Source organism: Protomyctophum parallelum (genome assembly GCF_964188405.1).
Source record: "Protomyctophum parallelum genome assembly, chromosome: 16".
Lineage (NCBI taxonomy): Eukaryota > Metazoa > Chordata > Actinopteri > Myctophiformes > Myctophidae > Protomyctophum > Protomyctophum parallelum.
In genome coordinates, this window is record NC_139711.1 from 12820864 (window position 1) to 12843651 (window position 22788).

Consider the following 22788-nt stretch of genomic DNA (forward strand, 5'->3'; position numbering starts at 1 on the left):
AGAGGACACATTTCCCCTCCCATCTCTATGTCTGACAGAACACTTTACAGTTTAAACTGTTGGTTGTTGTAGTATGTATATACATGGCTTGACCCACAATCCCAGTAGTGTACATACAGTAATCTTTTATAGAGACCTTAATACTGGAATCTTTTTTGGGCATATGTAATTATAGAGGAATCTTAGACACATTTTCAAAGGTTATAACAGCAGTTCCACAAGTTTCATATTATGATGAACAGCAGGTGTAATCATATAGAATGACGTGTTTGTACTTTTCTCCTTATCCCAGACTGTGTGTTCAGCAAACACATATGTGTCTGTTCCTGTGTCTGCTGCTTGGTTTACATCTGTAGCAGTCATCTTAAACCACATGAATTCACATGATATGTTTTGTGCAAATTATTATATTTTCTCTGTGGTTAACACCCCGATCGCCCAAGGACGAAGTTCACCGTCCTTTCAATTAGTAACACCCAGTGTCAAGGACGAAGTTTAATAAAAAAAACTGAGGTTATTGTATTGATATCAAAGCCGATTGCATCGCTCCACAGCCTGGGAGCGCCACACTCAATGTTGCGTGGGACGTTCCCCCCCTGTTTTGCCGACGAGACCGAAAATCTTAAAACGTTAACTCTTGATCTAAATCATCCCGTCCAATTCTTTTTTTTTTTTTTTTTTTTTTTTTTAAGATATTTTTTTGCGGCTTACGCCTTTTATTGATTTTTTTTTTAAGGGATAGAAAGTAGGCTGACAGGAAACGGGAGAGAGATGGGGGGATGACATGCGGTAAAGGCCGTGTCGGGTCCGGGAGTCGAACCCGCGGCACACCGCGACTGGATCACCAGTCCGGTGCCCAGACCGTTACGCTACGGCCTGGGCCTCCCGTCCAATTCTAAGAAAAGATCATGTCTTAGACGGCCCACCGCGGTCCCGTCGCTAGTCGCGTTAGATTTAATCATACTTCCTGTTGTCGATCGGCTCTAGAGTATTTGGCTACATAGCTGCTACAGCCACATCCGGGATAACATCCGGTCCGTCAGTAAAAGTGCTCTGCTACTATAAATCGGCGGCCGCTATGATTTCATCTTTAATGGATTAAATAACCCCGGGCAATCGGAGTGTCAACTATAACTATATATAGAATAATGGATAGTTATTATGGACTTAAATGGTTATTCGTCTCAACTCTTCATTGTACATTTATTTTCTCACAAAAAAAACAATGTTTTCCCAAAATAGGGACACCAAGGTCAACTTTATTGTCCCACAATACACACTAAATAAAGACAGTTTTTGGTCACCAGAGGGATCATTGATGTGGTGCCCTGGGCAGTGGTGTAAAGTAACTAGTTATATTTACTTACATACTGTATTTAAGTACAATTTGGAGGAATGTACTTTCCTATCTGCTATTTCCAATACTTTTACTTCTACTCCACTACATCTCAGAGGCAAATATTGTACTCTTACTTTTGTCACCAGTTACTTTGTAGATTTTAATTATTATTACAAAACATGCATTAACCACTTCAGCTCTTTATACATTTCGATCTGCGATTTCCAAAGGATTTGTATAAATTTGAAAACTTGAAACGGGACATTCTGCATAATGAGTAGTTTAACTTTTGGTACTTTTAAGTAGGCTACATTTTGATGCCAATACTTTTGTATACTTTTACTCAATAACATTTTGGATTCCGGACTTTCATTACTCATCAGAGTATTGCAGTATTTCAGTATTGCTAATTTTACATTTGAGTACTTTTTCCACCACTGGTAGGCAGGCAATCCTGGGTGAGGCTCCCAGGCCTAATTTCATTAGGAAGCTCCAGGGCAGTGCGTGGGAAACGTGCTCAGAAAGCCAGCTGACAGACATGTTCAAACTTCAAATACATGCATACGTCATCTGAGATGACCAACTGTGTTTGAACACTGTTCACCTTGTGGACCAGTTAGTTCTCAAACTTTTACCCCCAAACTGATATGTGTTTTGGCAACCGCAAGTGTAACCACATAATTATGTATGATTATGACAGCGACTGGTGTCACGCACTGACTCACGCAAGCACACACACGCATGGTGGAGACTCGAGAGCACTGCTGGAGACTGACTGTTTGATTGAAACCTTTTATTTTAGGGGAATCCATTGTCTTTTTCAATGGCACCCTGTGTACAAAAAGGAACATTTACAACAATGATTTTACTACATGACATAGACAACAAGGTACATCACTTAAAACCAAATATTACAAAAAGCAGGTGCATAAGCCTTGGTCCAGTATGAGGTCAGCTAAAGATCATTTAAAAATAGCAAACGAAACATCTAACTTCAACTTTTCTTGACATTGATTCATTCCATATATAGACCTTCTTCTTCGAGTCCGTAGCAATCTCAGATGTCGTTCTGCCAATATCGGGCACAGGCCACAGCTGATGGGGTAGGTTTCTTCCAGGTCTTCTGGACTGCACCAGGGCCCGGCATCGGCACATTCCAGTAGGTGGGACATTGTCTGTACTGATCCACAGCTGCATGTGTCTTCTGTTGTGTATTTCCAGACTCATGAATGAATGAAGTATGTACATTTATATATAGACCATACACCCTGAAGGCAGTATCTCTCAGCTTAGAATTGGCTTTATGACACCTTCAGCATAAGCTTATCTTGAGATCTGGTACTGGTCTGGTACCATAACTTGATGTATTGGGATATAGCAGTTTTGTCAAATACCGTTTGCCAAGAAGTGCTTTGTATGTAAAGGGGTAGAGGGTAACAGGTTGTTTCCTTAGGGGCAGTGAAGAAGACCATTCTACTGAAATGTATAGTGTAAAGTGTTTACAAAGCAGGCTATACTTTGCAGGCTGCTGAGAACCGCCCTGGCACTGCACAGCTTTATTTGACAGAGTGAGAAATGGGAGGTGTGCTGTGAAGAGAGCCTCATTTAAGTGGGGGGTGGGGGTTAGGTTGCGCACAGGTGGTGAAAAACAACTGTGCTGTTTTCGTGCTCAGACGCACCCACCCACCGTAAGAGAGTGGTTGCACCACTCAAAAATACCTTATAGCAGCAAGCTGTGCATGAGACACAGACACACTCAAATGAATAAGGACTCGTTGACTGTGCTCTCGCAGTATGCTTTTCAAGATATAAGTCTATTGCGATAGTTAGTGTATTTTGTTCTTTGAACAAGTGAGTCCAAAGACTTTTCCTCCTTTTTGTGCCCAGCCACACCAAAGGTCAATTCAAAATGTGAAGGCGCCCCCCTGTGTTCATGTGCAAAACGAGTGAGCGTGTTTTCACTCTGATGGGATCACTCTGCACTGTAGTCTGTAAATGTTTATTTATTGTACTAAAGTCACAATATAGTAATTTAGACAATAGACATTTATAAAAAAATAATTTTTAATTTAAATCATCTAAAATCAAATGTTGGCCTATAATGACTTAATAATAATAAACTTTATTTAGATGGTATCTTTCATGACAATGACTTTAATGACTTGAAAAAAAGTAGGCCAGTTACAATATTTTGTTTATGATATAGAATTAATTGTAGGACTATTGGTAAAATGTACTGTAATTCACAAAGTTGAAGTGAATTTAAAAAAGAATAATTCACAGCATTTGTAGTATTAGTATTGAATTAGTATTAGTATTGAACGGAAAATCGCCAATCGCATGGATGCACATGGGACATATCCTCAGTGATGTATCCCGTCAGTGGGTTGATTGCAAATAATGTGTGGTTGTCACGCGTGGATTTGTCAGTGTCATCGTGGGCGTCACAGCAGTGGGCCGCCGCCCACCGTCTGAGAACCACCAGGATGCACGTTATGTTGGACATTTGTAATGGCCAACATTGGTCACACGAGGGCGCCATTTCCATGCACGTGAAAATTAGACACTGAATAATTATGATAGGCCTACATAACAAATCAATACAATAAAAATACACAAAAATCCATAAAGTAAATGGGCAGGAATTTCATCTATAAAAGGGTGCTGCCATTAGCTCTGGTCCAGCTCTGGTGCTTCTATGATTCTGCCCTCGACCAGAGCTACCCTGCCATTATATTAACGCGTTTTGATAAATGATTATAGGCCTAGTAACTCTTCCCTTCCCAACCTATTGTTCGAATTTCGAGCAAATGTCAGTAAAATCCTCGGTGTTCAATTTATCCATTTCTAACTCTAAACGTGGACGGTGGTTTAGCTTACACTGTCTAGAGTTAAATGGACACTATAGTTGTAGCCTACATGTGTAGGTGGGAGGTAACAGCCAACCAATCTGTCAGATAGCAAAAGATGAATGGCCATATTTAAAAATAAATAAATAAAATGAAATCACATTAGGGCAGGCTACATAAATAAAAGTGCGCCACGCGCGGCTCTGTTGTGCGTCTGCAATTCGGACAGAGCCTGATAATAGATGCTATAAAGAAAAACGACAACTTTAAAAGCAGGACAGGAGTCATAAAGTTAAACCATCCATGCATATCTGCGCTTCCATTACGCATCATCCAGTAGCCTAGCCTCTACGCACCTTATTGGACGCGCGCGCGCTCGTGCCAGAATGGAGCGGCTGACAGAGGACGATTTTGGCTTCATGTGGACCGATATGCGACGATATGGAATACAATAACTTCTCATTTCTTCGGCGCAACAAATGTTTTCTTTCATTACAAATGTCAGAATAGGCTGTATACATTTAGAAGAAGTAGGCTATAGGCTATGTCCTGCACAGTCAGCAGCGGGCAACCTTTCAGTGCGAGAGATGATGACTTCGCCGGTCATGATGAAGTTCTTTCATGTAAAGTTGTTGAATTGAGTCCAAACAAACCAGCCGTTGGTCAGTCTGAGCATGGAGAGCTCCACATGACGGACATGTGATGGATGTGGAGGCTGTGAATGTGAGCAGCGGTGCGGGCGCTCAGCACTGTGTGTCCCGGCAGAACGACAGCTCTGCCGCCGCGGTTCCCCCGGGAGTGTCCACAGCGCTGGCCAGCGTGCTGATCTTCACCATAGTGGTAGACATCGTGGGGAACGTCCTGGTAATACTGTCTGTGTTCAGGAACAGGAAGCTCAGGAATGCAGGTGAGATATATATATATAGATATAAATATACGTATAGAGGCGTATGATCTTCTGAAACTTTCTTAATTAGATTTATTTTATTAAATATAATATAATGCTTAAGATTAAACCCCCTCCCAAGGGCCCACATCTTTGGTTAAAAAGATATCGGCACGTTTTGCTGGGGACCCCCTGGAAACCCCTCAAGGACCCCCAGGGGTCTCCACTTTGAGAAACACTGGCTTAAGCTGCTTTGAATCAGTGTCACAATCATTTTCACCATATTTTATCTTTGGATATAAAAAAGATGTATGAAGATATACAAGCTCACAGCATGGCACTTGTGCTGTGATATGAGCTTGTAGATATGCTATTTTTGAATACATTTGAAATTTTGACTCAAATCATTGTTTTTGGGGGTCCAAAAATGTTGAGATGAGGGTCTGTATGGCCAAATACATATTTTTGCCTGAGAACCACAGATAGCAACAGGTTTTTCAGAAAACTTAGTATTTAGAAGAAATTTGTAGAATTTTATATAATAATCATGTATATTTTTAAAACGATAATTTGGCACAAACTGAGAGGCATCAGGGTTTGCTGGCAAATACATATAATTTTGGGGGTCCTTGACATGAACATGTTTGAGAAGCACTGATGTGGAGAGGAGAGTGGACAAGGCAGCATTACATCAAAGTATAGCCTATGAAACCCAACATGATCTCGTCACAAAAAATACTTTATACTTCTAAATGAATCAAATGATGTAGTATAAATACATGTTAGCCAGTATCTGTTCAGGGATGCGTTCTAACCACCACTCTCTCTTTCTCTACAATTTTCATTTACAATTTAGGCATTTAGCAGACGCTCTTAATCCAACTGTTCAGAATCAGTATCACTATACATCTTTGTCTTTGTCAATAGTTAAAAGTATACCTGCATGGCTAATAAGACATATGCCGTAATACATCATAATTGCCCTCGAAACCTAACATTTAAAACACCTTATTTAATAAGGTGTTTTATTTATTATTTACACCTTTTATTTATGGATGATGTAATTTGTCCATGTGTGGACAAATACAATATTTAAAGGCGTAGTGAAATGATTTTTTTTTTTTTTTACACTTTTAGACCACATATGAGCATACCTAACAATGGATGCCAAATATTTTTGTACATTTTTGTGTATTTTTATATCAAGCATAGCATAGCATAGCTACCGTCCCTAGCTACCGTCCCATCGCCTGAAGGTATGCGACGCTCTGATTGGTTCAGAAACTTAAGAGCTGTGTTTCAAGTTGAAACCGTCTGAAACTTCAAAATAAAATGCCCACCATTTCCATTTCACTACGCCTTTAAGTTGTTTTTATTTTTCGATTTTAGTTACAGAGGGCAATTATAATGTATATTAAGCAGGGGGGCAGTCAGACAGATATTTTGTGAAGCCACTAAGGAAATCGGGACTTCCTGAAAGTTCATATAATGGCATGTTGTGGCGCTGTCATTGGGCCCAAAAAACCCCATATCACCATAGAGGTCCATGTATTTTGGCCCAACTTCACCTAGACTGTATTACCTTAATAAACATGGTCATAAATACTTTCTGTTTCCAGTCACTAGTTTAAAGTCTCATTTCTCATGTCATAATATTGTTTTTGGAAAATTATGGTCCCATTTATTAAAAAAAGTACCATAAAGTCGCGTATGTTCTGAGGGGCGTGGCGAGTCAAAATAAAAACCAACGAAGAAGAAGGGGGGAAGTCCCGCCTCGTTGTCTGGGCCAGCCAATGGCCAGCTGGGCCAAAACGTATCTAGAAAGATGGCGATTTACAATTCAAGGACTAACTGGCTTCATCTTACGTCCATATCAGACCCGGGGAACGCTTTGTCCATATTTTTTTACAGTCTATGATATTAAGTCATATTTGTCTTATTAGCCAGGGATCCTTTAATGTGTAATGTGACACCAATCTCTTTATAAATAACACTCCATCTGAGTGGCTTCCTCCTTGGATTTACGACACAGGTGATGATCAAATCCTGTACTGTCCAGGCTAGTGGAGCTGCACATGTACAGTAGCTCATTATTACAGTAACCTATGAATATAAACATTACACTCTATACATGAGCAACGAGACAAGCATCAAGCAGCATATGTGGCGGACAAGTGGGTGATTCAATGCAAAATGCTGGCTCTCATATTAGGCTACTTTATTTAATGTAACCCCCCTCCCCCAGTAACAGTTAGAGACCAAGTGTATATAGGGTCCATTTGGAACTCCCCCAAAGAGTCTGTCCATGAAGGTGAAGAGCCCTATATACATCACATTTCAATGTTCAAGTACTTTTCCTCTACAGCTTTATTTATAGCCTCCCTTGTTCCCATCGTCAGACAGGGGGAGCCTGTCCTGTGAAATAGATTTGTAGATATTAAGATAAGACCTTTAGTCACCAGAGGCAGCACAGCAGTTACAGTAAGATACAGCAGGGTAAAGACATCACACACACAATAAACACTACCAATAATGAACAGAATACAATATACATTCTCAACATCCCGGTCGGGCACGTTAGCACCGTCGGCAGAAGGTCCTGGGTTTGATTCCAGCTGGGGACACGTCACTGTCGGCGCTGGGTGTGTGTTCTCATTATGCAGGACAAAAGAAATAATAAGATTACACACACCGTAACCATGACAGAGAGTGTCCTTACTGTAATGAACTATTGTTACTTGTACAGTTGCCTTGCCCCCCACCTCCCATCTATATAATTAACATGCATTATTTTGAAGATGAGATTAAAGTCTATTTTGATATCCTACGTGAGCTATCATACACCATTCATTGTGTTTCCCTGTTACATTTACAAGCGAAAAATCTGTCAATGTTTATCCCCCACTATATTTTCATCCAAAAGGAAATATTTACCTGTTTGCCGCCACCTTAAAAGAGACACAAGAATTAAGATAAAGCGAAAGTGTGAATGCATTAAGAAAGAAGGTCCAATCTCTGATAGGGGGTTGAAACCCCAGTAACTAAATACATTTTCAGGTGGGGATACCACTTTCATCCAGTCAGGATAGACAGGATACAGAATACAGATTCAAGTGGAATTGGAAGTGATGACAAAGAAACGAGCAGACAAAATTGGAACTGGAACACCAATCAAGCTGAAAAATGGGTACTCTCTCGCGATTGGTTGAAAATGTGTCACCTACCTAAAATGCATTTTCTGTTAACACTATACAGCAATGATTACTATCAGAATATACAAATAATATGTCAGAATATCACTAGCCTATTAAGCCCTGTTTCAAATACCTTTTTTCCCCCCTCCATTTCCTTTCATTTCATTTCTCTGGAAAATATTAGAATGTTTCAGGAAAATGCCTATACATTTTAATACAGCAATGTGCATTGATATTGACATTACAAAGAAAATGCACTGCCAGTGCCTACCTCACTGTACAGTATATACTAATTAACTAATTAATTAATTAACTTTTATAAAACAGAAGAACCTATAGATCACTATTAGACAAGTCACAAGACACTAATCAGCCTCAGACCATTGCAACTAATTGTGGCAAAACTCTTAACCTAACTGTTCGCTAGGCTTTAAATTGCAATATGATATAACGCAGCTAACATACAGTACTGTACGTGCCTCAATGTCCTCTTATGTTAACCAACAAAGTGGACCAACCAGTTTGGCAGCAGCCAGCATAGCATGTAATGGAAGTCTCACAAAACATTTACAATAATTATGTGGCATACCGCATACATTGAGATCACCACGGTTGACTGGTCCCACACAAGAGGGCAAGAGTTTTGACACAGCAACTGTCAAAATTCCCCTAGGGTGGTTGAATAGAAACCAATGTGGGATATGTTAGTATAGACACCTTTACAAACACATTGGTGAAGAAATGTCTTGGTAAGAAATGTATTCCCAGATTTGACATTATTTTGACAATATTCTCTGTTTTTAAGGGCAAGGACAATCAAACAACCTTATTTACACTGAGTGAAAAAATGAATTAGTTTTTTTGCAATAGAATAACTATAACTGTATATTTCCTAGCTATTATAGCTATATTTATGCAATTTCTAATTCCTATCTACTACTCCACTACATGTAGGCCTAGCCTGCAGCACATACACATCACAGTAATGAAGTGCATTTACTTGAGTACATTTATCTCTCTGGGGAATGTTGATGGACGGCGTATGATATGTTGTACACCGTGTGACAACAACAACAACAACGCAACAATAGGAAGCCTGCAGCCCAGTAGCTATAATATTGCGTTCAGGGGAGGGTTGGTGGGTTAGTGTTACTTTCTGTCAAATCAGACGGCACACCTGGGCATATCAAACGGCACACTAAAGTGCCGCGGCACACAGGTTGGGAATCACTGTTGTACAGTGTTTGCAGCAGCTCAACACATTAGAGAAGACACAGAGCCACCACTGGATCATCACTCCATGCAGAATTAAACTTATCTTGTACGCCACTTTGATTCCTGATGTGATAAGCGGTTAATTTCAGATTATTACAAATGCAATTAATGGTATAATGTGTAAACTGTGTAGTGTAATACACAGTAATGTGTAATAAATCTTGTAAAGTCTGAAATGGTGCTCCACAAAAAGAATTTGACAACAGAATTCCTTTTAAGTTGAGTCCTGTCACCTATAGGAAAAAATATGCTCCATTAATTTTCTTAGCTTTCATAGTTGGTATGCTTTATAGAAGTCTCATGTGGAACGTTCTTGGCCAAAAGAGCTGCTTTGCCTCCCGACCTTCTAATTTCTTTCAGGATGGTTGAAGTTTATACGTTTTCAGACACTGCAGGTCTGATTGGTAGCTTGACTTGGATTACGATTTCGATATTCTTGGCTGGGCTGTCGGCTGCCTAGGGCTAACTTATTACAAAATGGCTTTCCAGCCCCTTGAACACAAGTGCATAAAGTAGTCACTACTAATTCATCTTGGGTGCTGCTTTTGCCAAAATATTATTTGGACTTTCTTGATGGCAAAGGTAAGTCCTTTATTGAGCTTGACAGGGAAATGTAAGATACAGCAGAGGGCAAAAGAAAACTGTACAGCAGGGTAAAAATAAATCACACACAAAAGAACCATTTATAATGAATGAAACGGTATAGGCTATACAGTATACACCCTGGGCCTCAACAAAAGCCTTGCATTGTGCAGCATAAAATAAATAAGAACCCACACAGAACAGTAACCATGTGTCAATGTCAGTCCTTACAGTAATTAACTGTTGTTACCTCAGAGCTAATTAGACTATTAAAATGTCTAATCATGGCAAATTTGTGACCAATTGCTGATTTGTGACTATAATGGCTAATGACTTTGGGAGCGCCAATGGAGGGTGAATTAAGGCAGCTTTCATTGATTTATAGCAACAGCAATATAGAGTACAGTCAAACATTTAGTCCAAAACGGTAGCACCAAAAAAAGTCCTTGCGGCCTTGTTTCCATCTAGGCTCTATATGCAATCAATTCATAGACATGACATGAAGAATAACAACAAATTTATATATCATCACAGTAAAAAACTAGATAAAGTGCCAATCGGCACAGGTCTCCACCAGGATTCTTCCTCAGCCTAGTGGGAATATGCGTGCACAGTTTCATCGCAATCGGACGCTGCGTTGAGGAGTTGTGGCCATTTGCTACTCCTGAAAACTGTAGGAGCCAATCGTGGCCAATCAGGATGGAATATGAGAAATCAAACAAACCTGAAATTTGGATAAAATCTGAAGGAGTAATAATAGAAAATGTGTTTTGCATATGTCGGCCTCCTGGTGGCGCTATAAAGAGCAGATGTGAAAAATTCCAGGCAAAGGTTTTTCCTTGGCCTCTAGGGAGTTGGCATACAAAGTTATCCACAGATCCGTGCAGTTAGAGGTAAAACACTTTTGGGCCAGTTATAGCGCCACCTTGAGGCTGAGTTGAAATTGTTCATGTGGCATTTCGCCCTCGGCCTAGTGGGAATGTGGGTGCACAATTTCATGGAAATCACGCAATGTGTTCATGATTTGCAGCATTTTGTTTGAAACTGAGCACTCCTGTGAACTTTGGAAGCCAATGTTAACCAATCAGGATGGAGTCTGAGAAATCTGAAAGACCGGTTTGGTTGAATGGCTCTAGAGAGACTGTGTACCAATTTGCGTGATGTTTGGACACAATCTGTAGGTGTACTGTGCAAAAACTTGTTTTGCACAAAGCGGCCTCCTGGTGGCGCTATAACAGGACGTTCTGGAAAGTTTGGGGCAGAGGTTCATGGTTGGCATCCAGGGAGTGTGTGTGCAAAATTTGGCATCGACCGGGTTAACGGTGGCCGGACGGACGGACGGACGGACACACGGACGGACGGACACACGGACGGACGGAGTGCAAAACATACTCTCCCCCATGCCTTCGGCTGGTGGAGACAATAAAACACTGCATGTACAGAGTGGAAGAAATAACGCCTGGGCTCCACTGGGCGCGTTGCGTCTCCATCGCGTCCTGCTCGCGTCATGACAACGTCAACGTCACGCTAGAGGTGCTCCAACGCGGGCTTTTGAAAACTGCGCGTCAGCAACATTTTTTTATACACGGCTGGACGCGTGCGTTCGTCAAAAAACGAACCGGGGCAATTTTTGAGTCACCGAACGCAGCACAACGCAACGCAACGCGGGCAGTGGAGCCACCCTCCATTGATTAAAAGGGAACATTCCCGACAGTGACGGAGACGCGACGCAGACGCGCCCAGTGGAGCCCTGGCGTAAGGGTGTAGGGGTGATCAAGTGTGTAAGGGAGAAGTGATCATTTCCTCTCCCGCTCCAGTGCGAGCTCCGCTATACATTGTGTCATTATTTCCTCTTTTTAGTATTTTTTAGGCCTTTCTTTTTTTATCCACACCGTCGGGAGTATAAGGAATTATGACCGACAAGCACTTATGGACATAAACAGTGCGATCGCGCACCGAATTCCGAACCTTTTTACCAAAAATCCACATTTCGGGTGGAGATGGGGAAACCGTGCTGGCCTTGTCGCATGATCGAGCAAACGAGGAACCAGCACCGTCTTCAATCCTCCTTGCCAACATGAGATGTCTGTGTTAAAAACAAAGTCAGTAACTACAATGGATGACCGCCTGGCAAGTGGCATGAGTTAAATTCAGCCCGGAAACTAGGAATACTTGCATCAGACATGGCTAACGGAGCTAGCTATCTGATAGCTCGATCACCCCAACTGGTGCAAAGATGTTAATATCCTGAACAGCCACAGCTGCTCACTAGACCTAGAACTTTTAATGATAGCCTGCCTTCCTTATTACCTACCATGTGAATTCAGTGTGGTGATTGTAGCCGCTGTTAAAAAGGAGCCGGTTGTTGAGAAGGAGGTCCAAAAATAGTCTAAGGACACAGACACTATGCTATCCTGTTTTACCAGAATGACTAGGGTATGTTTAAGGACTCGCTGGGAATAACATCAACACATTATCAGACTCTGTCACTGGTTTTATCAGCACGTGTCGATCCACGAACCGTGGATCGACAGCGGAGTATGTGCACAACTGCATGAACGGGACGCCGGTTTCAGATCCAGCGACATGGCAAAGTGCAATGCACATAGCCCTAAATGCCACCATCAGGAAGGCAAAAAAGGCCTATTCCAAAAAGATGGAAGACTATTTTGACAGTGGCAACATCATCCCCAAAAAGGTGACATGCCTGAACGACTAGAGACTTGTCGCTCTACACCGATAGTCAGCAAATACTTTGAGAGGCTGGTGAGGGAATACATCTGCTCAACGCTGCCTGCCTAGCTGGATCCGTGGCAGTTTGCATAACGCAAAAACAGATCCACCGATGACGCTATTGTCATGGCTCTCCATACAGTCCTCTTGCACATGCAAGCAGCTGAAGGACAAATATAATGTATGTATGCTGTTTGTGTACTACAGCTCAGCATTCAACACCACAGTGAAACTTGACACAAAGCTCAGAGACCTACAGTAGCTATACATCCAAGCATGTAGCAAGACTTCCTGTCAGTCCACAACAGATGGTGAGAAAGGGGAACATCACATCTGACCCTCAACACTGGAACACCCCAGGGCCCTTTTTGAAACTAGCTCCTCGCCACTCGCCCTACACACTTCCACTTGGTTTGAGCATAGATATATAAATAATAGAGACGGCACTGGGATTCCCATCCCATCCAGTGCCATCTCTATGATGTATATATCTACAGTATGCTCAATACGAATAATGAGAACTGTCTGTAACTTGTACATTTTATTTTTGTAGAAGAGGCAAACTAATATTGTTTATGCTGTTTGCTTTGATGGAATAATTGAGTGAACACACGTGTACGACTACGTTGTACTATGATTTGATTTGGGTGTGTATACTTCTAAATAAAGTGTTAGTGATTATCGTGTATTAATGTAATTATAGTAAACTAATACTATATTATACAAAAAGTAATCACGTTTACTTACACATAAATGGTAAATGGTGCATTTATATAGCGCTATAAGGCACTTTACATAGATTGTGCATTACATTCACCCATTCACACACACATTCATACACCGATGGCGGCGGAAACCATGCAAGGCACCAACCAGCACATCAGGAGAAATTTGGGGTTCAGTGTCTTGCTCAAGGACACTTCGACACTAACTCTGGGGACTGGGGGTGCCCGGGTTTGAACTGGCAACCTTGTGGTTTCCATCCGGCAACTCTACCCCTGAGCCACCGCCATACAAATAAATTACACAATCAACACAAACACTTTATTTAGAACCCAAATCAATCATATTACGGTGTACATGTTCAATCAAATATTCCATCAAAGCAAATGGCATAAACAATATTAGTTTGCCTCTTCTACAAAAATAAAACTTACAAGTTAGTTACAAGGCTGAATTCTCACATTCTGTTGCGCGTGCCAAGCTGTCACTCTTTTTTCCCACCACGGAGTAACCTCGGCCAATCAGAGGCAGGCGTTATCATGCCCAGACCATGCCTATGCTCGGACGCAGACTAGATTCACGCGTAGACAAAGCCTAGCGCATCAAAGGACAAACACCACCCACGTCACAAACTGTTCAACCCCTCACAACGCCCGCAGAAGCGCAAAAGGGCCTACCGCAGTATCAAGAGCAGCACCACCAGGCTAAGGAACATCCGTGAGGTTGCTGAAGCAAGGCATGAGTCTTGCTCAGTGGCCTGATGGCGGGCGATGCCTTGATCGGCGGTCTGATGACAGGCAATGCCGATAGGCTGGCCTTAGTGACTAGTTGACACTGGTACTATCTCAGATACTATTTGTATTCTTTCTTGTGGAAAAGACCCATTGGTTGTACGGCTGCACAGCCTGTAAATAACATAAGAGGTTGTGTGCGGTTTGTGAAACAAGCTTGTAAATATCTGGAAACCCCTTACTTGTGTGTGCCGTTTGTAAACTAGTTAGAGAGACCCTACCCTGTTTGTGTGTGGAACGAGCTTCTACATTTGTCTTCCCTTGATCTCCTAACCCGAGGGGGGTCATCTTCCCTTTCTTTGTTTAAAAAAAAAAAGAACACGATGGGAACTATGCACAGAAACAAATTTCACCCACTTCTTTTACTTGAAAAACTGTGATGTGACAATAAAGATGATTGTTATTCTGATGCATCATGCTACGTTCTTTTAGTTAAAAAAAGTTTCAGTGAGTGGCACAGTTCAGTTTCACAACTAAATAAAAATGTAGCTTCAGTGAAATGTAATCCTAGATGGATTGTACAGTGATAGTAATAATCGGATTGTTAGTATCACTGTACATTCCATCTAGGATTACAATCCTGACATTGACAGTCATTCAGGTGCCAACTCCTACACGTTTTTGTATTATTAAAATCCATCCATCTTGCGCATGAATCAAAGAGTAGTGTTCGTGCCAGTCAGCTTGGCGGATGAGATTTCTAGCGAAGGTGTTCCAAATGATGGAATGCAGCCAGAGGCTTTGACAGACGGAGGAACACGCTACCCCAGGAGTTGGTACTGACGTTGAGCCGTCGGTACGCAGCCGTGCGAGTTTCAGGAATGCTAATTTAACTGGGCAGAGCAGGCTCTTGCTTTGTCTTTAGGATTGTTGATCTCTCACGCTATACATTCTGTACTGTTTTATTACAGGCGGCTTCCCCTTTCTCTGTACTGCACTCTGCACAGCACATTTTACAGTATGCCATACAAATGCCTGAGTGTTAAACATTAATTTTGAACCCAGGGGTCTAGTCTAGTGGGTTCAAGTGTCTGTATGAAGCCGAGTGGAGGGTGATATTTTGTACTGTACTTCTATGGGCTGGGGCGGCACCTGCTGGGCAGAGGGGAGTGGGATGAAAGTGTCTTTGTCTGGGCTCTTTCCTACTCACTGGCAGGTAAGCCAGTAGTAGGGTTAGCACACATCTGTGTGGGAGAAAGAAATCACACCTGTGTGGAATTGAGGGGCGCTCTTGTCATCGTACTTCAATTTATGTTAGCGGACATTTGACATTGCTATATAAGGTACATAAGGTGGTTTACATATGACGTAAGTTTTCCCTTCAATGTCAATGGCGTTTAATGTTTTGATGTTTAATTTACGTCATATTTAGCGGAATTATCAGCTCTTATCATAATGCATCATGATGCATAATCTCATACTGGCCAATCAGAATTCCTGTTGCCTGTGATTGGTTCGCTGATTTGCTCGTTTACATACAGTATGACGTAAAGTTTCCCTTCAATGTCAATGGCGTGTAATGTTTGTGTTGCCACAAATTTATGTCATATTGAGGCACATAATTATGACCTAATTTCTCCTTTCATTGTCAATATCAAATATGAGACGTGAGGAGAAAAGCTGTATATAGGAGTGATCATCATACATCGTCACATTCCAGTCAATCACATTTGGTGTCCTCTCTTTTTATCTTCACTTATTAAGCCCTCGGCCATTCAAATCAAAGCTATGTGGTACACACCGACACACAAAGCTGGGCATAGGAGGGGCTAGCACCGCTCAAAAAGCTAAAAATCACACTTGTGTGAAGTGAGGGGTGCTCTTATCATCATACATCATCACATATGAGCCAATCACAATGGGCGTCCTTACCTTTCTGTCATTCCGACCCCATCACAATTGACATCTTCAATTTTCTGACCTTACTTTTTATCCTCAATATGTATACTTTGCTCAGCCAATCCAATCATCGTTTTGGGGTGATCAGCCAATCAATTAATCGCTAACATTCACACACACACACACACACACACACACACACACACACACACACACACACACACACACACACACACACACACACACACACACACACACACACACACACACAAAGCTGGGCTGGGCACAGGAGGGGCTAGCACCCCTCAAAAGATAATGTTTTATCTATAAATGTCTAAATGATTTAGCTCCCACTCCTCAAGGAATTTATACATAAAAAGAGAGACAGTGGGTCTGACACCAGGTCTGCATCCAGGGGTGACTGTGAGGTCCATGGCAGAAAGTCTACCTTCAGTCAAAATGTACTGTCCATAAAAGGTTGTGAATACTGGAATGAGCTCCCTCTCACACTGAGGGAGACCCCCACTTTCACAGCTTTTAAAGGACAATTGAAACAATGGTTAAAAAAATAGCCAGTCTTGTGATCATGTATGACGCTTATTTAGTCCAAAATAGAGTAAACCTACCCTAATAATAGTTTAATATTTTCTTATTTTGTATTCTTACTAGTCTTATCACGTTTGAAATGTACTAGGTATTTGTATGCTATGTCCTGTATGTCAGTCCTGTTTGTATTGTTTGATGTTTGGGGACTGCAGATGGAAATTAGCATGTTTTGATAAATCTGGTATATTTACACTGCAAAACAGACGAAAAAACAAACAAACAAAACATAACAAAAAATAACAGACACAAAGGTAAACAGAAAAAACAGCTTGACATAACTACAACAGTACAGCATTTTTCAAGTTGAGTGTAAGGCTAGACAGGAAAAGAGCAGAAGACATGGCTCACAATATATCAGATATATGACCTTGTCAAAGTCCCGGCCTGCATCCAGCCCTCGCTCGCACCCTGTGGAGACAGAGGCCCCGGAGACCCCCAGCCCACCACCACGTGACGAGCCGGAGGCCCCCGGACCCCCCGCCCCCCCCAGCTCACGACCAGCTACAAAACCGGGCACCTACGACTTCTTTAAAGCATTTTTACAGACACAAGAACCACTACACGACACTTTTACAGACCCAACAACCTCTACACATACACCGAAAGTTCGAAACACCCAAATACAAATATCACAGAAGTTCACGTATGAATGTATGAAGTATGAATCTTTCCATTTTTGATTGTAACCTTGCAGTCATTTCTTCCATTATCTAAACCTGCTTTAGTCTCTGTTTCCATTGGGTTATAGTAGGTGGTTTTATCTCCCTCCAGAGGAGTATTGAAATATCTAGTTTTGAGTTTCCAATCAAATTCCTTCCACATCTGGCTATTTATTCCCTTGTGGCAGCCTTCACACATATCCTCCCAGGTTTTGTCTTCAATAATTATATTTAGTTCCAATTCCCATTTATCCTTAATGTACCATGTGTTTTGAGAAATATCATCCAGCACTTTATAAATTGGAAACATGTTTTTTTGTTGGGAATCTTTTTTCTGTATACCTCAGATGTCGTTTGGGTTCTTACTAACCAGCTCTCTCTCTATGATCTGTGATATTATGTATTATTTGAAAATACCTAAATAAATCACTTGAAGGGAGTTTAAATTGCGTCTGAAGTTGAGCAAATTTAAAAGTCGTTCCGTCAAATAACTGATTTATGGTTTTAAGCCCCTTATCAGCCCAACGACTGAATCAAGTATCACTTATGGATGGAGAGAAATCAATATTACCCACTTTAGAAAATAGAGGAATGGAAGCGCTGCAGGGATCTGTTAGTGGCTCTTAGATAGGTGCTCTTTGGTGATACAGGTAAAACCATATAGACAAAAGGTATCCTTCCTCCAAGTAGTACTGCTTGTCAAAAATGTGAATTGCAGACTTGAAAAGAAAAGAATCCAAGGCACTCCGTCTTTGGTGAAATATTAAATAATTTATTTGGAGATGGGCAAGGCAAATAAATAACAGGACCAACGCGTTTCGACCAGAAGGTCTTCGTCAGGGTCTATCTGTCAGCTTGGCTGACCTTGAGACTGACCCTGGTCCCCATAATGTTTTCCTAACTGCTTCCCACACCTTTAATGTATGCTTTATCCATTCATTTCCTATTTTAATTTTGTTTTTATCAATTGTTTTTTTATCAAGGAAGGGCAATGTTGACAGATACACCCCTTTAATTGTGTTCTGTTCTATTTGGGTCCAACCTGTCTCTTCATCATTACTTATCCATGCGACAATTTCAGTCAGCTGAGCCGCCCAATAGTAATGCTTTAAATTGGGGGTATGGATGCGGTGCAGGGATCATTCTGCCTTGTGTGACCACCACAGCACTTTGTCTGTGACACACAGGCCCATTTTATAACCCACCCTGAACTTGTGATTCTGGGAGCATATGCGTCTCTGTGGAATGTCTCTGATGTGGGATGTATTTCTGCACCAGCTTTCAGAGGGCAGGTGGATGTCAGACATGACTTGGGTGTTAGCACTGGGCTTCTGATGGTTCCGGAATGCCACTGTGTTTTGAATCCATGCAGACTCCCCGTCCTGATTTGAGCTCGTAGAACCAGGATGTCTGTGTATCTTTCCTGTCCTGCTCCTTCCTTCCACCTGAAGGCCGGAGGTCAGGCCACCTGGGAATTTAGTGGGCAATTCTTCAATTTACTATTTAGACATTTAGCACATATCAAGATTCAAGAATGACTTACAAGGTAAACAATCACATGCAGAGAGCACCTAGCATCTGTCTAAACAATATCTTATTACAATAAATGCAACAAATCTCTGCACTATGTATGTATGCATTTAATCAAGGAATCTCGAGAACTGGCTGACTTCAAATTGGACACGGTTCACAGACGACCTGAGGGAGTGAGTGCCATGTTTGTCCAGAACTGCCTGGCCGTGGCCCACATGAGTCAATTGATTACCATGGCAACCCCAGCCAAAGCTTGATTTGGCTAATTCCCCACACCTGTCAAATTCCCCACACCTGCCATTTGAATACTTAAGCGTTATTCATAGTATGGATTTTCGGTGGTGAGGTGACCACCGAACTACAACATGACGTCACGAGCCACGGTGAAGAGCAAACCCCAGCCCTTCTCTCTGTTTTTACTCACCACCTCACCACCGGAGTGGTGGTCACCTCACCACCGAAAATCCAGACTATGAATAAGCCTTTAGTCAGTCCACTTTCCACAGTCACTTTGCACTCTCCATTCTCTGCAGACGTTTACCACTGCACAAGGACTTTCCAGAACCGCATTGCAGGCAGGGACATGCTTTCCCTATCTGCATCGTTCCCAACTTGCATCATGCCAGGGTAGGCATAGCTCTAGTGCTATTTAAACGACATTCTTAACATTTGTGGTCAAGAAAAACAATCACATCCTGATTTCCATCAACAGCTGTGCAGTGAATTAGCCGTGTAGCAAAAGGATCAGGATAAGCCGCGAGGATTTTGTGTTGATTGTCCGCTCCCCAGGAGAGACTTCACAGCACAGCTCTTTCAGCCTCCCAAATACTTAGAGTAGGCCTATACCTGCCTGGGGACTTGAGTCACATACGAGAAGTTGCCCAGCACCGCAGAGCTTAGGGGTTCAAATCTATTGCAGTCCATCTGGCTTGCTGACCGTCTATATACAAACCCAGTCATCTATATATTTCGCTTGGACCTCAGACATAACATATGTTAATCCATGTTTATCTAAGCACAACTCACTCAAGAATCGCCTAAGGGTGGCGCCACGATTCTCTCGCTCGATTCGCTTGATAAATGGAGGTTACTGAAGTAACCCAGAGTTAACACACGATCGCAGTCCTACTCACAGCTATTGTTCAGCTTCCGAAATCCGCAGTTTCCATGACCTATTTCCGTTTACGTCATGTGCGCACTTCCGCTTTTTACGAGATTGACGAGAAAGCCATTCACACTGATATGGCAAGAGAACGAGAACGGACGGAGTCGCATTTTCATTATCATCTCTTCGACTCCTCCGTGAAACTTTTACTATCAAACTCTACAAGGTAAGTCTTTACGTTTGTTTCACGCAGTGATGGCAACAACAAACAAATGCACTCATGTTGAACGTCCGTGGAATCCTCCCGGATTTTCCCACTGGGGAATGTCTGGGAGGAATAACGGGGATGAATCGCGCGGACCGTCCGTAAAGGATAGTTTTTCGCTTAATTAGGAATGTTCTCCACGGAATGTAGACTTTTTTTCTGCAGATTCCTGTGGGGACTAATTAAGGCTATCGTCACTACACACACAGATTACTTTAAAACTGTTGTGCGTGCATGCACTCTTTACACAGTTTGCACACGTGCGCACACACATGCATGCACATTTGCGTGTGCAACGCGCACAGACACACACTATTAACTAGGGTTGCCACCTTTGAGATCTTGAAATAAGGAACACTTGTACGACCACGCGGCGAAGCAGCGCTGTTATCGGGTTATCGACTAACTGGCCTTGGAACGCCTCGCGATCCCCCAGGAGGACGTTACTAATGTTGCTCTGGAGAGGGAAGTCTGGGGCTCTCTGGTGGAGCTGTTTCCCCCGTGACCCGACTACGGATAAGCGGTTGAAGCTGGATGGATCAGGGACGGATTAACCCCCATGAGGGCTCCTGAGCCGGTAATGTGTTAGGGGCCCCATAGCGTGCGTGCGTGCACATCACACTGTGGTCAAAGAAAGGGGTATACCGCCCTGTATTTATTAACTGTTATGAAGTAGCCTATTCTCTTTATAACACCATAAGAGTTCTGATTCTGAATCTGAGTTATTTAAATGGGCACAATATTTAATTCAATTGATTCATTTATATTAAATACATATATATATTTTTTTTTTATTGTAATATTTATTAGACATTTTAAACAGCGCGGTGCGGACGGCCGGCGAGACACGCACTGGATTCGGCACGTCGCCACAGCGCAATTGAGAGCAACAGCAGAGCACACCGCACACAAGCAGATCAGCAGCCACGGGGAGGTTTTTTTATGCTCGTGGGAGGTCCTGCGTGACCCCCGTGCCAGAACAATTGTGCTGTCTTTAATATTTCCTGTTTTATTTTGTTCATTATTGTAATTCAGCGATGATGTTGTGTGACACAGGGGGCATTTAGGAAAATACGGAACAAACCGCGTTCCGTATTGATTCAATACGGGACGCATCATTTAATGCTCAAATAAAGGACGAATCCGTATTTTACGGAACGGGTGGCAACCCTACTATTAACACATGCAGACACGAGGTCCTCTGTTCATGCTTAATCTATCCATAACAGTGGGGTGATGTCAGGTAATTTGGCCCGCTATTTGGTAACTAGCCTAAAAGTAGGGTGATGTCAGGTAATTTGGTCCACTGCTAGCCTGGGACACGAACACGCAATGCATGACACTAACTTAAGTAATTATGACTATATGGACTGTTTTCAATATGTTTGCGTTAAATTTATATAATATAGCCATATAACAGTTTAGGCCCTACAGCTTTTGAAACCTCACATGCATGAGGTCCCCTGTTCTTTTGTATTAAGGTTATAATCACTACACACATGGAATACTTTCATACTGGTGTGCGTGTGTGCGTATGCACACTTTATGCAGGCATGTCATCCCTGTTTCACCCTCCTTTGGCTAAGTTTGGTTACAAGGTGTCTGTGTGTAACGTAATGTTTGTTTTTCATTTACCGTCCCCCAGATATGAAAAGGACAGGGACTTCAGCTTCTGCACGCCACAAAAGTCCATGTTTACAAGACACACCAGGTGAGTGTGTGTGTAACCTTCACACTAAACACACCAACGGAAGCTATATACATCTTTCAGGTGCTTCACATTCTGCCTCACCACAATTCTTCCGGTCTTAATGTGATACATATCTTATATACTTCACAGATGAACACCACAAAGCCAGTGACCAACTACGCTCAACATGGAGGCACTTGCAAGACTCACCTGGTTGTGTGACATTTAACAATTAAGATAATCAAGGTTTTGTAGTAAATTCTATGTTGTGAGGTGACAATAATAACAAGAAGATCAACTATGGTAAGAATAATAATAATAATAATAATAATAATAATAATAATAAACAGTAATACTTCTAGCTGTAAAAAGGAGGCTATTCAAACAACATCTCTACAATAGGCTATAAAATTCAAGGTTACATTCGTCTGTTTTGTCCATGTAAACTGCATTGAGAAAGTCAACTTAAATGGCTATAACCATACAAATAAACTGAAACACATTTTGGCCTGTTACCTTTGCTCCCGTGATTTTGTCTTTGTATAGAGGTCTTCATTGAACATTACCGTCACTTAAGGTTTTCAAGTATATGGAATACACAACATACTACAGTACGAGTATAGTACAGTACTGTACTGCAGGGGGGGGGGGGGGGGGGGTTTGCAACTGAATGGCTGGAAAATGGAAATTAAGAGTTTACATAATACGTGGTGCATGCA

The 22788-nt window shown here is 41.9% G+C and overlaps 1 protein-coding gene across 2 annotated transcripts in view; it reads left to right on the forward strand.

The window, feature by feature from the left end:
- Window positions 1-4780: 4780 nt before the first annotated feature.
- The window catches only part of mtnr1c (melatonin receptor 1C), a 55988-nt gene continuing 37980 nt past the window's right edge, over window positions 4781-22788 (forward strand). The window contains exon 1 of one of the 2 annotated variants that reach the window (XM_083785899.1): window positions 4781-5095. In XM_083785899.1, coding sequence (XP_083642025.1) covers window positions 4891-5095 — 205 coding nt within the window. In that variant the 5' untranslated portion in view covers window positions 4781-4890. Of the gene's footprint in view, window positions 5096-8207; window positions 8262-22788 lie in introns of those variants that run through there. The other variant, XM_083785900.1, reaches the window with a different exon arrangement.